The sequence below is a fragment of the Oryx dammah genome, unplaced genomic scaffold (genome assembly GCF_014754425.2).
Source record: "Oryx dammah isolate SB20612 unplaced genomic scaffold, SCBI_Odam_1.1 HiC_scaffold_17, whole genome shotgun sequence".
NCBI classification, from domain to species: Eukaryota; Metazoa; Chordata; class Mammalia; order Artiodactyla; family Bovidae; genus Oryx; species Oryx dammah.
Window position 1 is genome coordinate 76835044 of NW_024070201.1, and position 17235 is coordinate 76852278.

The following is a 17235-nucleotide window of genomic DNA, read 5'->3' on the forward strand; positions in this document are numbered from 1 at the left end:
CTCTCTAGACTTTTCTAAGAATCAAATGAGCATTTTTTGGTGTTGTAAACTCACACTTGTCTTTGTTGTTGAGTTCTTAATTCGTGTCTGGCTCTTTTGCAACCCCATGGACTGTAGCCTGCCAGGCTTCTGTCCATGGAGTATCGTAGGAAAGAATGTGAAAGTGGGTTGCCATTTCCTTCTCCAGGGGATCTTCCAGACCCAGGGATTGAACCTGTGTCTCCTGCATTGGTTGGCAGATTATTTATCACTGAGCCGCCAGGGAAGTCCTTAAACTTACACTTATCAATCTATTTATTCATTAGAAATAGCCTCTAAATGGACCTATGGGAACGTTTCTAGGAAAATAAAGACGTGGCTTTCTTCTAACATCAAGTTGAAGATTTTTATTTATTCTCTTCTTAATGTGTGGCATCTACATGCAATAAAAATGTAGTCTGTTTCACATCATAAATATAAATTACTTATAAGTTGTTGAATTCAGCCTAGCCCTGTATATGGCAGATTTTTCATCACTTTTTAATGCCTCTTAATTATGACATGCTGAAGGAAAAATAAAAGTTAACGTGCCAAACCCGCCCTTTAATGTGATGGACAGGGAGGCCTAGCATGCGGCAGTCCATGTGGTCGCAGAGTCAGACACGACTGAGCAACTGAATTGAACTGACTGAATGTGATGAATCCAGTAATTAATTGTGTTTCAGCAATTAGCTGAGATTTCAGTTCAGATGCAATTGACTCTTTAACTTTAGAAAAAATGTGTATATATATATATATGTGTGTGTACTTTCCTTTATTCGTATACCACCAAATGAGAAACTGTGATAATATAGAGGAAAAAAATAAATCAAACACAATTTTGTGACAAATAGAGTGACTTTATTTTCTTAGCAAAAAACTTGTAAAAATTATTTTTTGTCTATGATCAGGTGACATTAATTTCACAAATATTTTAGAAACCTCATAAAGAACTATGATATATTAAAAGATTTGTTTTTGACAGAAATATATCTCAAAAATATATCCAAGAACTTTGCAGAGACAATAGTATATGACTATAGAAACACCTCACATTGCTATTAAATAAAATTTGAAATTCAGCAACAGTATGGTAAGCTGCAAAGGCCAACACGAACACCTTAATGACACCTATTTTTAGAAAAAATTAACATTCACATTGTTATTCTTTGCAAAATGGGCACATAATCTCCAAAACACTGTCTGCTGTTCAGTGTATCACCGTTCTTGAACGGAAATTAATGGGACAGTATAATTGTCAGAAAAATGGATATAAAATGATTTTGTTTAAACAAACAGCTCTGCACAAAAAGTTGAAATATAGGTTTCATTTATGTCATTTCTTACTTATCTGGAAACATTTAATATTAAATAATTTTATATTGTTTTCTTATTTAAATCAAACCCAATCGTGTGATGTGGATTACTTCCATTTTTACAGTTGTGAACATAAAAAGACACTTCATGCGCCTTATAGCAAAGCTAGTATTTAATTGTGTACTTTCCACTAATATTTCATGGTTGTAATAGTCCTATGGTTATTCATATTTGTTGATTTTAAAGCTATGTAGTATGAAAACAGATGGTAAAGAATATAATAAAAAAGAAACTGGAAAATAAATCACTTATTGACATGATATTTTAACATGATGAATCTAGTCAACAATTAAGTGTAATATCTTCTTTTATTAACAGCAAAATGCATCCATTTGAATCCAACATCTTCATCACTGACCATTCCATGACTACAAAGGAAATCATTAGATCCTGCTAAGAAACAAATAGGAAGATATACTTGGGTGGATTCTATTTTCACAAAATACTGCCTTTACAACCTATAGAGAAAAATTAAAATGGTGCAGCTCTCATCAGATTTAGATTCATACCGGATCCAGATGAAAAACGTGACTAAATTAAACATGTTTATACTGATGGGCTTTACGGATGATTTAGAGGTGCAAGTGTACCTATTTTTACTTTTTCTGGCAAACTATCTTTTTATACTGGTAGGAAATTTGGGACTGGTTATGTGGGTCATTGTGGATTCTCGGATCCAAAACCCAATGTACTATTTCTGAGTGTCTTATAATTCCTGGATGCCTGCTATTCTTCAGTTCACTTCAGTTCAGTTCAGTCGCTCAGTCATGTCCGACTCGTTGCAACCCCATGAATCATAGCACGCCAGGCCTCCCTGTCCATCACCATCCCCTGGAGTTCACACAGACTCATGTCCATTGAGTCAGTGATGCCATCCAGCCATCTCATCCTTGGTCATCCCCTTCTCCTCCTGCCTCCAATCCCTCCCAGCATCAGAGTCTTTTCCAGTGAGTCAACTCTTTGCATGAGGTGGCCAAAGTACTTGAGCTTCAGCTTTAGCACCATTCCTTCCAAGGAAATCCCAGGGTTGATCTCCTTCAGAATGGACTGTTTGGATCTCCTTGCAGTCCAAGGGACTCTCAAGAGTCTTCTCTAACACCACAGTTCAAAAGCATCAATTCTTCAGCGCTTAGCCTTCTTCACAGTCCAACTCTCACATCCATACATGACCACAGGAAAAACCATAGCCTTGATGAGACGGACCTTAGTCGGCAAAGTAATATCTCTGCTTTTGAATATACTATCTAGGTTGGTCATAACTTTTTTTTTCAAGGAGTAATCGTCTTTTAATTTCATGGCTGCAATCACCATCTGCAGTGATTTTGGAGCCCAAAAAGATAAAGTCTGACACTGTTTCCAATGTTTCCCCATCTATTTCCCATGAAGTGATGGGACCAGATGCCATGATCTTCGTTTTCTGAATGTTGAGCTTTAAGCCAACTTTTTCGCTCTCCTCTTTCACTTTCACCAGGAGGCTTTTTAGCTCCTCTTCACTTTCTGCCATAAGGATGGTGTCATCTGCATATCTAAGGTTATTGATATTTCTCCTGGCAATCTTGATTCCAGCTTGTGTTTCTTCCAGTCCAGCGTTTCTCATGATGTATTCTGCATATAAGTTAAACAAGCAGAGTGACAATATACAGCCTTGACATACTCCTTTTCCAATTTGGAACCAGTCTGTTGTTCCATGTCCAGTTCTAACTGTTGCTTCCTGACCTGCATACAGATTTCTCAAGAGGCAGGTTAGGGGGACTGGTATTCCCATCTCTTTCAGAATTTTCCACAGTTTATTGTGATCCACACAGTCAAAGGCTTTGGCATAGTCAATAAAGCAGAAATAGATGTTTTTCTGGAACTCTCTTGCTTTTTCAGTGGTCACTCCAAAAATGTTGATTAATTTCCTGTCAGAGAATAAAACCATTTATTATCCTGGATGTGCAGCACAAATGCTTCTCTTTGTTACTTCTGGGACCACAGAATGTTTTCTCTTGGCTGCAATGGCATATAATTTCTCTGCAGCATCTACAACCCCCTCCTGTGTTCAGTCAGCATGGCTCCCAGAGTCTACATGCCACTCATCATTGCTTCCTATGTGGGTGGTGTCTGGCATGTTTCTGTACACACGGTGGCCACTTTCAGCCTCTCCTTCTGTGCCTCCAGTGAAATCAGACATGTGTTCTGTGACATCCCTCCTCTCCTCGCTATTTCTTGCTCTGACACTCACACGAACCAGCTCCCGCTCTTCTGCCTTGTGGGCTCTATTGAGATGGTCACTGTCCTGATTGTCCTGATGTCCTATGGCTTCATCCTGCTGGCCATTCTGAGGATGTGTTCCGCTGAAGGGAGAAGGAAAGTCTTTTCTACATGTGGCTCTCACCTAACTGGGGTGTCCATTTACCATGGGACCATCCTCTTCATGTACTTGAGACCAACTTCCAGCTATGACTCAAAGCACGACATGATCATGTCAACATTTTACACCATTATCATTCCCATGCTGAATCCTATCATCTACAGTTTAAGGAATAAAAATGTCAAAGAGGCAATGAAAAAATTGTTGAGAGAAGTCGGTTTATAACCACAGTGTATTTTTAGAACTGAATAAAACTGCAAAGAACTTAAATGTTGATATCTTGATGCTAAGCAACTAGAGAAGAAAATGCTCCATTTCAGTTACTAACGTTTGTGTATCCTAGAATAAAACATTACTAGTCCATTAAAAATAAGACTGAGATATGACTGTGGCTCAGATCATAAATTCCTTATTGCCAAATTCAGATTTAAATTGAAGAAAGTGGGGAAAACCACTAGACCATTCAGTTCAGTTCAGTTCAGTTCAGTTGCTCAGTCATGTCTGACTCTTTGCGACACCATGAATCGCAGCACACCAGGCCTCCCTATCCTCACCAACTCCTGGAGTTCACTAAGACTCACGTCCATTGAATCAGCGATGCCATCCAGCCATCTCATTCTCTGTCATCCCCTTCTCCTCCTGCCCCCAATCCCTCCCAGCATCAGAGTCTTTTCCAATGAGTCAACTCTTCCCATGAGGTGGCCAAAGTATTTAAGTTTCAGCTTCAGCATCATTCCCTCCAAAGAAATCCAAAGGGCTGATCTCCTTCAGAATGGACTGGTTGGATCTCCTTGCAGTCCAAGGGACTCTCAAGAGTCTTCTCCAACACCACAGTTCAAAAGCATCAATTCTTCATCCCTCAGCTTTCTTCACACTGCAACTCTCACATCTATACATGACCACAGGAAAAACCATAGCCTTGACTATACGGACCTTTGTCAGGTATTACCTAAATCAAATCCCTTATGACTGTACAGTGGAAGTGAGAAATAGATTTAAGGGACTAGATCTGATAGACAGAATGCTTGATGAACTATGAACCGAAGTTCATGACATTGTACAGGAGACAGGGATTAAGACCATCCCCAAAAAAAGAAATCCGAAAAGGCAAAATGGCTGTTGAAGGAGGCCTTAAAAATAGCTGTGAAAAGAAGAGAAGCAAAAAGCAAAGGAGAAAAGGAAAGATATACCCATTTGAATGCAGAGTTCCAAATAATAGCAAGAGAGATAACAAAGCCTTCCTCAGCGATCAATGTAAAGAGATAGAGGAAAACAATAGAATGGGAAAGACTAGAGATCTCTTCAAGAAAATTAAATATACCAAGGGAATATTTCATGCAAAGATGGGCTCAATAAAGGACAGAAATAGTATGGACATAACAAAAGCAGAAGGTATTGAGAAGAAGTAGCAAGAATACACAGAAGAACTGTACAAAAAGATCTTCACGACCCAGATAATCATGATGGTGTGATCACTAATCTAGAGCCAGACATCCTGGAATGTGAAGTCAAGTGGGCCTTAGGAAGCATCACTACAAACAAAGCTAGTGGAGGTGATGGAATTCCAGTAGAGCTATTTCAAATCCTGAAAAATGATGCTGTGAAAGTGCCACACTCAATATGCCAGCAAATTTGGAAAACTCAGCAGTGGCCACAGGACTGGAAAAGGTCCATTTTCATTCCAATCCCAAAGAAAGGCAATGCCAGAGAATGCTCAAACTACCACACAATTGCATTCATCTCAGACACTAGTAAAGTAATACCCAAAATTCTCCAAGCCAGGCTTCAGCAATACATGAACCGTGAACTTCCAGATGTTCAAGCTGGTTTTAGGAAAGGCAGAGGAACCAGAGATCAAATTGCAAACATTGGCTGCATCATCGACAAAGCAAGAGAGTTCCAACAAAACATCTATTTCTGCTTTATTGACTATGCCAAAGCCTTTGACTGTGTGGATCACAATAAAGTGTGGAAAATTCTGAAAGAGATGGGAATACCAGACCAACTGACCCGCATTTATGCAGGTTAAGAAGCAACAGTTAGGACTGAACATGGAACAGACTGGTTCCAAGTAGGAAAAGGAGTACATCGAGGCTGTATATTGTCACCCTGCTAATTTAACTTATATGCAGAGTACATCATGAGAAACGCCGGGCTGGAAGAAGCACAAGCTGGAATCAAGATTGCTGGGAGAAATATGAATAACCTCAGATATGCAGATGACACCACCCTTATGGCAGAAAGTGAAGAACTAAAGAGCCTCTTGATGAAAGTGAAAGGGGAGAGCAAAAAAGTTGGCTTAAAGCTCAACATTCAGAAAACTAAGATCATGGCAATTGGTCCCATCATCACTTCATGGGAAATAGATGGGGAAACAGTGGAAACAGTGGCTGATTTTATTTTTCTGGGCTCCAAAATCACTGCAGATGGTGCTTGCAGCCATGAAATTAAAAGATGCTTACTCCTTGAAAGGAAAGTTATGAGCAAGCTACATAGCATATTAAAAAGAAGAGACATTATTTGCCGATAAAGGTCCATCTAGTCAAGGCTATGGTTTTCCCAGTAGTCATGCATGTATGTGAGAGTTGGACTATGAAGAAAGCTGAGCGCCAAAGAATTGATGCTTTTGAACTGTGGTGTTGGAGAAGACTCTTGAGAGTCCCTTGGACTGCAAGGAGATCCAACCAGTCCATCCAAAGGAGATCAGTCCTGGATATTCATTGAAAGGACTGATCCTGAAGCTGAAACTTCAATACTTAGGCCACCTGGTGGGAAGAGCTGACTCATTGGAAAAGACCCTGATGCTGGGAAAGATTGAGGGCAGGAGGAGAAGGGGACGACAGAGGATGAGATGGTTGGATGGTATCATCGACTCAGTGGACATAGGTTTGAATAAACTCTGGGAGTTGGTGATGGACAGGAAGGCCTGGTGTGCTGCAGTTCATGGGGTTGCAGAGAGTCAGACATGACTGAGTGATTGAACTGAACTGAACTGAGTCCATCAATGTAACAAATATGCTGATTATTACATTTAAACTGATCCATTTTAAATATTCACTGATGTAAGTGTATTGCAGGTGTCATTCATTCTGTGATTTGTTTCACACCCTATTGTTATAGCTATAATCCTGGGATTCCGTAGATTGATGTTAGCTCACATTAATTATAGGAAGTCTTCAGCACACATCATGAATTACTTCTCCATTCCGGAGCCCCTATGAAGAACCTCCAAGTGAGCTCACACAATATGTTCCATGCAGGTATATGGGCATGACTTTTTCACTTTGGCTCAACATCATATATCTTTCTTCCATTATCAAAGTATTTTCTTATTACTGTCAAATCATAGAAATAAATTAGTCCATTTTGAAACTCCAAAAATTATACTGAAGGTAGAAGTAATATTTATTGAGTATGCTTAAGGTTAAGTCATTTCAGTTCAGTTGCTCAGTTGTGTCCGACTCTTTGTGACCCCATGAACCACAGCAAGCCAGGCCTCCCTGTCCATTACCAACTTCTGGTGTTTACCCAAACCCATGTCCACTGAGTTGGTGATGCCATCCAACCATCTCATCCTGTCATCCCCTTCTCCTCCTGCCCTCAATCTTTCCCAGCATTAGGGTCTTTTCAAATGAATCAGCTCTTTCCATCAGGTGGTGAAAGTATTGGAGTTTCAGCTTCAACATCAGTCCTTTCAATGAACATCCAGGACTGATCTCCTCTAGGATGGACTGGTTGGATCTCCTTTCAGTCCAAGGGACTCTCAAGAGTCTTCTCCAACACCACAGTTCAAAGGCATCAATTCTTCAACGCTCAGCTTTCTTAATAGTCCAACTCTCACATACATACATGACTATTGGAAAAACCATAGCCTTGACTAGACGGACCTTTGTTGGCAAAGTAATGTCTCTGCTTTTCAATATGCTGTCTAAGTTGGTCATAATTTTCCTTCCAAGGAGTAAGCATCTTTTAATTTCATGGCTGAAGTCACCATCTGCAGTGATTTTGGAGCCCAGAAAAATAAAGTCTGACACTGTTTCCACTGTTTCCCCATCTATTTCCCATGACGTGATGGCACCAGATGCCATGATCTTCGTTTTCTGAATGTTGAGCTTTAAGCCAACTTCTTCACTCTCCTCTTTCACTTTCATCAAGAGGCTTTTTAGCTCCTCTTCACTTTCTGCCATAAGGGTGGTGTCATCTGCATATCTGAGGTTATTGATATTTCTCCCAGCAATCTTGACTCCAGCTTGTGCTTCTTCCAGCCCAGCGTTTCATTAATTCATGATAATTAAACCAGTTGTCAAGTAGACTTGAAAGGAATTCTTATGGGAAACTCTGCTTATACACCAGAATTTCAGAAGCAGATTTGTAGGTTTGTATAAAACAGTTGTAATAAATTATTGTAAATTTGATGAAGTTAGGAAGACCAATTTTAATCATGAAATGTTTGTCTTACTAAGACAAGTGTGAAATAAAAATCATATTTATGGCTAGATAAGAAAAATGTAAAGAAATTTTAAAGAAATTTATTTCCTAAAATTATATAAAAATTAATTTAATAAATAAAATATGACTTTAATAAGTACTTTAGTACTGATCATTTTTCATTGACTTAGAATACATTATATCCATTCTATAGGAAGTTTAAATTTTTTTTTTTCTTTTCAGGGGAAAAAAAAACCTTATTTGTATCTTGTGATATGGTTTCTGTTATTTTGGCTTGGTATTCATCTTTGAACATCTTTGAAGTATGTCTTGCTTTCTTTGTCTATGTATTTTTCCTTTGTTCTATTTTCCTGACTTTAATTTAATGGAATTTATTCTTTTTTTTTAATTCCCATGATCTCTTTTCCTTCATCTTGTGTAAATAATATTTTGTTGTTGCTCAGTCACAAAATCATGTTCAACTCTTTGTGACACCATGGACTGCAGCATGCCAGGCTTTTCTGTCCTCCATTGACTTCTGGAATTTACTGAATATCATGTCCATTGAGGCTGTGATGCCATCCAACCACCTCATCCTCTGTCGTCCCCTTCCCCTGCCTTCACTCTTTGCCAGCATCAGAGTCTTTTCCAATGTGTCAGCTCTTCCCATTAGGTGGCCAAAGTAATAGAGCTTCAGCTGCAACACTTCAGCATCTGAACTTCCAAAGAATCACTTGATGGTCATTTGAGTTGTTTCTATTCTTTGGCTTTCATTCATAGTGCTTATGAACATTTTCATGCATGCACTTAAGTGAATTTATGCTTTCAAATAACTTTAGATACTGAAGATTAGACCAAAACCAGATGGCTTTGTGATGAAATGTACCAAATATTATTATTTTTTAAATCAATCATTCAACAGTGCAGAAGAGGACAGCATTTGGGAGATCAATGATCAGCAACATAGAAGAAACTTAGTTTGCAGGACTGTTTTCATTTATTCGCTAAATCGTGTCAGACTCTTTTTGGTTACAGGTACTATAGCCCACCAGTTTCCCTTGTCCATGGGATCTTCCAGGCAGGAATGCTAGCCTGGGCCTTCTCCAGGGGATCTTACTGACCAGGGCCCATATCTGCTGCTCTGGCATTAGCAGCAGAATTCTTTACCACTGATTCACTAAGGAAGCCCAGTTTTGAGAATTATGTTGTGAAAAAGACTCATCCACATATCCTAGTTAGCCAAAATCTGAAAGTTTATAACCAAGGATACTTTTTTCTTTGCTGAGCCAGTCTTTCTGAATCCCATTTTTACATCAAGCTAGCCTGTACCCTGACTATTACAGATTCTCTTTCTAGAACAATATCATCTTTGGGAAGACTGTTCTTTGCTTAATGGAATTTTCCTTCTGTGAATAGGGCTGGGCCTGGACGTTTGAAAGACTTAGCTACTATTGTCCAAATCATGCTGGCTGGTATTAGCATGTTTTAGAAAATGTCTGCCAACAGTATAAGCCTTTCAACAGCCCCTGGTATTTTATGTAATACTTTCTTTAATATAGTAATGAATTTTATTTTCTCAGTTCTGGTAATCATAGTACAATTTTGTTGAAAATGTCCAATCAGTGGTGATGAGAAATATTAACAGTGGAGTTAGACTATCAGTGTTCAAACGTGAGCTTGTTCTTTTACTAGTGAGTGATCATGGACCAGTGGTTTACTGTGTTCTTTAGTTTCATCCTCTATAAATTGCAACCTTCAGGGACATTCATTGAGGTTTAGAGCTAGGTGCTGGGGAGATGATGCTGAACAAACTAAACAAGAATCCTCATTCATTAAACTTTCAGGAGAGTGTGAGGTGCAACAGACAAGAACCCAAATACACTAGTAAAATATGATAAAAGCTTAAATGTAGATAACTGCTATGGAAAATAAATGAAACTCACAAGGGGGAAGGGAATAGGCACACTTTTGAATGTTCTTATTAAGAATAAAATAGGAAGGAAAGCATGCATTTCTCTGCAAATAGGCAGTTTCTGAATGAAAGGGGAAAATGGAAAAATTCCAAGAACTATCAGTATTAGTGTGGACAGAAGAGTTAGGGTGTCAGTCGTCAAATGAAAATGAGTGTAATTGATAGAATAACAAAGAATGAGTTAATGCAGATAAGGAGTGGGACAAGGTCACTGTGGAGCAGTGGGCTATCATGAAGATTATAACACAAAAAGAACAACTGTATGACAAAGAAACCCCACTCCTAAGCATATACCTGGAAAAAACTATAATTCATAAAATGCATACACTCAAATGTTCATTGCAACTCTATTTACAAAGGCCAGAACATAAAAATAAGCTATATGTCCATTAACAGAGTGAAACTTTAATTCAAGAATTTATTTTTAATAATCATAACAAACTTATAGGAATTATGAGAAAGCCAATGCTATTTTAAAATGCACAGAATTTCAACCAAAAAAGCAGTTTTCTGAAGCTTTTGACACATCACACACATTTAGGGGTTTTAAGTGTTTTCAGATAGCTACTGAAGAAATATCACTGCATGCAGATTTTTAACTTGATGAATTTGCACACATTTCATGTCCAAAGCATTGCAAAATGAGTCTAGATTTTTCCCACTTGCCAAAAACACATTCACCCTAGATTTCAATGACAGAAGAATAACTAATGGTAAACTTGTAAGAGTACAAAGAAAGCTGCTGAAAACTTCATAGGAAATGAGAGAAATACGACTTATCTAATGTAATACCATGTAAATACTAACTATCGATCTAGGGCATATGCTGTTGTTGTTAGTCCCTAACTGGTGTCCGACTCTTTGTGACCACATGGACTCTAGCCCGCCAGGTTCTTCTGTCCGTGGGCATTTCCAAGCAAGAATACTGGAGCTAGTGTGATTTCCTTCTCCAGGGAATCTTCTGGGACCAGGGCTCAAACTGGTAGCTCCTGCATGGACAGGTGGATTCTTTTCCACTGAGCCACCAGGGAAGCCCCCCAGAAGAATATGTTATTGCTGCTGTTCAGCTTCTCGGTTGTGTCTGACACATGTGTGTGACAACGTGGACTGTCGCCCATCAGCCTCCTCTGTCTGTGGGGACTGCCAGGCAAGAATACTGGAGTGGGTTACCATTTCCTTCTCTGGAGGATCTCCCTAAATCAGGGATCGAGCCTGTATCTCCTTCATTAGCAGGCCAATTTTTTACCACTAAGCCAACAGGAATGCCCAGAAGGACATATATTAAAAACTTTTCTTTTTCCAATTTTATATTTTCCAAGTGTTTTGAAGAAATCTTGAAGTGTTGAGCATTTACTTACTTGTTTGTGTATTTGTCTTTTAAGTAAACTAAAGGTAATTTATAAATTAGAATAATATTCTTTAAGAAAAAATAAAACATTATAAGTTAAAAATAAGCGAGAATGTGAACATTCTAATAGTTAGCATTTCTTTGTAAGGCCTTAAATGCTTTACATCAATTGTGTGATATAATATCTACAATAACACTTAATATCTGGATTATTACTTACTTGGTGAGGTTGAGGAAACTTGAGTCCAAAAGTTTCAATGATTTTTTCAAATGTTACAGAGCTACAAGTTTGCAAATCAAGAACAGAAATCCTGTAACGGATAGTTCCAAACAAGTGCTACTAATCATTCTGTTATATTGCTTCTCCACAAAGTACATGAAATAATTTCTAAAACTGTTATTACTGTTCCTAAAATGGACCTCTTTTCATAATAAAATTCTCTAAATTTGTATGATACTGTTTAAAAGGTAATAACTATACGTCATCATTCTGCAAATCAGTTGTCCTTAAAAGAACGCCATGAATTTAGCATGTTTCAACATTTCAAATTATTTTCTTAAGGCATATTCCAGGAAAAGGGCTTCCCGTGGCTCAAGGTCAAAATTTGTTGCCCATGCAGGAGATGTAGAGGACGCATGGTTCAATCCCTGGGTTGGGAAGATCCCTTGGAGAGGAAATAACAACCCATTTCCGTATTCTTGCCTGGAATATTCTGTGGACAGAGGAGTCTGGTGGGCTACAGTCCGTGGGGCCACCAAGAGTCGAACATGACTGAGCATGACCACAGTGCCAGGAAATGCCCAAGATCATATTAGATCAAGCAAAGAATCGTTCAAAAAAAAAAAAATAGTTCAATTCTTTTCTCGAAAGAGAAAGAAAGGGAATAAAATACAGATAACGAAAAAAAAATAAACTGGTGAAGCGTGAACACTTATCTTCAATGCTATTTTAATTGTTCAGAACACTTTACCTGGGCTTCTCTCATAGCTCAATTGGTAAAGAATCGGCCTGCAATGTAGAAGACCCCAGTTTGATTCTGGAGTCTGGAAGATCCCCTAGAGAAGGGACAGGTTACCCACTCCGGTATTCTTGGGCTTCCCTTGTGGCTTAGCTGGTAAAGAATCTGCCTGAAATGCAGGGGACCTAAATTCGATCTCTGGATTAGGAAGATTCCCTGGAGAAGGGAAAGGCTCCCCACTCCAGTATTCTGGCCTGGAGAACTGCATGGACTGTATAGTCCATGGGGTCACAAAGAATTGGACACGGCCGAGCGACTTTCACTTCATCTTCTGCATGACTCTACTGAGAGCATTTTTCACTTCCTTGTTTCGAAGACTATATATGAGGGGATTCAGCATGGGGATGACAATGGTATAAAACACAGAAGCCACCTGATCCTTTCCCAAGGAGTAGGATTTACTTGGTTTTAAGTAAGTAAAAATCATAGTGCCATAAAAGATGGTGACCCCCAGAAGATGTGATGCACAGGTAGAGAAAGCTTTTTGCTTACGAGAAGTGGAAGGAATTTTCAGGATGGCAGACACGATGGAGACATAGGACACTGCTATTGTGAGAAGAGACAGCTCTAGGCTGGAGCCAGCAGAAGTGGATATGACGGTTTCTATGTCACGCGTGTCAGTGCAGGACAGGGATAGAATCGGGGGCAGATCACAGGAAAAGTGAAAGATTATGCTGGATTTGCAGAAATGCAATCTGCTCATGCAAATCCCATTAACAAAAGAGTCCATAAAACCCATCAAATAACATCCACAGACTAAGCAGCAGCAGCGTCTGGTGTACATGACAATCGGGTAGCGCAGAGGGCTGCAGAGGGCTGCGCAGCGATCGCAGGCCATGGAGGAGAGAAGGACACACTCAGTCCCCCCAAGAAGACAAAGCAACTCATCTGGGTGAAGCAGCTCAGGTACGAACTGTTCTTGCTGGAAGTCAGTAAGTTGTCTAAGGTTTTAGGGGTGATGACACTTGAGTAACTGAGGTCAAGAAATGACAAGTGACTGAGGAAAAAGTACATGGGGGTGTGAAGCTGGGGGTCCAGGCGGGTTATCAGGATCATCCCCCCATTCCCCAGCACAGTGATCAGGTACATCAGGAGGAAGAGGGTGAAGAGGACCAGCCGGATCTCTCCAGAGTCTGTCAGTCCCATGAGGATGAAGTCAGACACCGGTGTGATATTCCTTCTGTCCATAGTGTTCAAACGCTCCAAACTGTTGAGAAATCAAAGTTGATGATACTCAGCAGGAATTACTTCAAAAATTAAAAAAAAATTACTTTGTGTATGTATGAATGACATCACCTATTTATATTAATTTAGTGTTTCCATGAAGTGATGATAAGGAGGTGTGTATAGTGTATGCAGAGACAAAAACTTATCTTGATTTCCAAATATAAAAATAGGTGTGAGTTGACATTTGGATATATTATAACAAAACCTAATTCACTGAAGAATTAGAATAAGCCTGATATGGCCCTAAATGCTCCTGTTAAGGCATTTAATTAATGCATTTCATGAGATTTTTATATCATAATTAGTACTTTTAGCCATATTTTTCTGATGAGACAAAGTGCACAGATAATTTAATTAACTAACGTTTGAATCTGCAATTCTGCCTCAATAGATTGACTCCAGAGAGTATGTCCATAATACCATGTGTGTGCGCTCAGTCATGTCTGACTCTTTGCAAACCCTACGCACTGCAGCCCTCCAGGCTCTTCTGTCCATGGAATTTTCCAGGCAAGAATACTGGAGTGGGTTGCCGTATCCTCCTCCAGTATATCTTCCCCACTCAGAGATCAAACCCATGTCTCCTGCATAGCAGGCAGATTCTTTACCACTACACTGCACCATAATACCATACTCCTATTTATAATTAATTTCAACAAAACCAAGGGTAAACTGCTAGCTATATGATAAAGAATGATAAAAGAATAGTTTTAATGTACCATGTTCTGTTCTTTCATTTCAAATACTATTTAATGTTAATGACAACTATCCAAATTTAGCGGACTTTTTTTTTTTAGTGGACTTTAATAGGGAGTATTAAAATGATAGACCATATGTTAGTACTAATTTCCAAAAAATATGATATTTTTCTAACTTGACCACTGAAAATCAAATTTCTTCCAAAATTATATTTCTAAAAAATGCTAATGACTTGTAGACCCTGATTATATCAACTCTGTACTTCTCCTTCCACAAATCCTGATACTTTTTAATAAGGTCTAAAAGATAACTGCATGCATATTCTGCTGATAAAGTTCCTATTTTATTGGATCCTGCCTAAAACCTTCTAAATTTGAGAATGATACTTACTTTCAGCCAAGTCAGTGAAAAAACACTTTCTTCCAGTATTTTCTCTCTAGCAGTATGTCAAACTCCAATTTTTCTCACAAATAACACAGGAAGACCATTTCAGTTGAAAATTTCTATGAGGCGATATTTGTTTTCTTTGAGATAAGTTCTTTTTAAATTTTAGCGCATTCATTTTGTTTTATTCTGAGGCAAAAAGAAATCAAATGAAATTTTGTTCAACTCCTGATCATGCATAAAATTTGCCAGGAAGTTATGTCTAAAATGAGTATCAGGGATCAACTGTGTACATATATGTAAGTGGAGCACCATATCTCTTGCCTCTCATCCTGATAACTCCAGGGTACCTCATATTCTGGAGACTGATGATAATGCAAACTTTGGTCATCTCTGTGGACCAATTTCCAAGCAAGATTACTTGGCATGTCTCCAAGGACAAAATTTCAAGTAGTAGATGCTGCTATGCTAAGTTCTGAGAAACTAATTTTTTTCCTTAAAAGTTGATGTATGGCAAAACCAATACAGTATTGTAAGGTAAAATAAAGTAAAATTTAAAAAAGAAACAAATAAATGAGCAGTTTTTGGCTTAGGTCAGGTAATTTCTCAAGATGGATTTTTTTAGGCCTATTATGTAGTGTAATGGAGAAGGAAATGGCAACCCACTCCAGTGCTCTTGCCTGGAGAATCCCAGGGACGGGGGAGCCTGGCGGGCTGCCGTCTGGGGTCGCACAGAGTCAGACACGACTGAAGCGACTTAGCAGCAGCAGCAGCATGTAGTGCAATCAACCAGCTCCAAGAACATCCTAAGGAGAAACAAGTGTGTTTAGTATACTTAACATGCCCGAATTTCCCTTGGCCTTCAAAACGTATATTCCAGCTCTGCTCCTATTTTATCTGCCTGAAACATCTTTTAAAGGAAATTATAAATATAAAAAAGAAGTTTCTAAATAAATACTTGGGTCTTGATTCTCTAGACTTTTGATAAATCAAACTCCCCCCCCCCCCACCCTTTTCTTAAATTTAGCCAGAGGAAAACTAAATGAAAGATTATACAAAAATGATCCCTTTAGATGCTTTCTGACTCAAAGTACAATTTTTCTCTTTGGTATATGCCTTCCCTTTTATGCAATGATTCAAAGCAGAAGGAAGCTGATGATACCACATTCAAAGTAAAAATCCAAGTAGGAAAAAAAAAAAAAAGCCACACAGTGAAGAGCCTAACGCTGTGGCCGTCCAACGCGATGTTCTGAATCTATGCCTACTGTGGCAGAGAAACAACTTTTAGAGGAATACTTCCTTATTCTGTGACTGAAGCTGTCAGGGACGGAAGGATGCATTTTTTACAATGAAACGTTTATATTTAAATTGTGACAATATAATAGGAGAGGACTTCCCAGGTGCCACTCGTGGTAAAGAATGTGCTTGCCAATGCAGGAGACACAAGAGACACGGGTTCAATTCCTGGCCTGGGAGGATGCCCTGGAGGAGGAAAAGGCAGCCCACTCTAGGATCCTGGCCTATTGAATCCCACGGACAGAAGAGCCTAGCGGGCTACAGTCCTTAGTGTCGAAAAGAGCCGGACGCGGTAGAAGCGACTTTAGCACGCATTACAGCAGGAAATATGTGCATTGGGGGAAAAGTAAATATGACAAAATTCAAAGGACAATGTGAAATAAACAGAGCTAATTCAACATTTTGATTAAAGTTTCTCAGTTATCTTTTTCTTCATAAAATGCTTATTTGTAGACCTCTAGATTTGCAATAAAGGACAAAAATGGTATGGACCTAACAGAAGCAGAAGACATTAAGAAGAGATGGCAAGAGTACACAGAAGAACTGGACAAAAAAGATCTTCATGACCCAGATAATCACGATGGTGTGGTCCCTCACTTAGAGCCAGACATCCTGGAATGTGGGTCAAGTAGGCCTTAGGAACCATCACTATGAACAAAGCTAGTGGACGTGAGATCGCATTCCAGTTGGCCTATTTCAAATCCCTGAAGATGATGCTGTGAAAGTGCCGCACTCAATATGCCAGCAAATCTGGAAAATTCAGCAATTGCCACAGGAATGGAAAAGGCCCGTTTTCATTCCAATCCTAAAGAAAGGCAATGCCAAAGATTGTTCAAACTACCACACAATTGCACTCATCTCACATGCTAGTAAAGTAATGCTGAAAATTCTCCAAGCCAGGCTTCAGTAATACATGAACTGTGAACTTCCAGATGTTAAAGCTGGTTTTAGAAAAGGCAGAGGAATCAGAGATCAAATTGCCAACATCTGCTGGATCATTGAAAAAGCAAGAGAGTTCCAGAAAAACATCAATTTCTGTTTCATTGAGCATGCTAAAGTCTCTGACTGTGTCGACCACAATAAACTGTGGAAAATTCTGAAAAAGATGGGAATACCA

The 17235-nt window shown here is 38.9% G+C and overlaps 1 protein-coding gene and 1 pseudogene across 1 annotated transcript; one reads left to right on the forward strand and one right to left on the reverse strand.

Annotated features, from left to right (window-relative positions):
* Positions 1 to 1823: 1823 nt before the first annotated feature.
* On the forward strand, positions 1824 to 3973 carry LOC120875998 (annotated as a pseudogene).
* Positions 3974 to 12774: 8801 nt separating this feature from the next.
* LOC120875999 (olfactory receptor 8H1-like) lies at positions 12775 to 13703 on the reverse strand. The gene is given in 2 exon segments (XM_040257725.1): positions 12775 to 13379; positions 13382 to 13703. Coding segments are annotated over 2 exon segments (927 nt in total).
* Positions 13704 to 17235: the final 3532 nt, after the last annotated feature.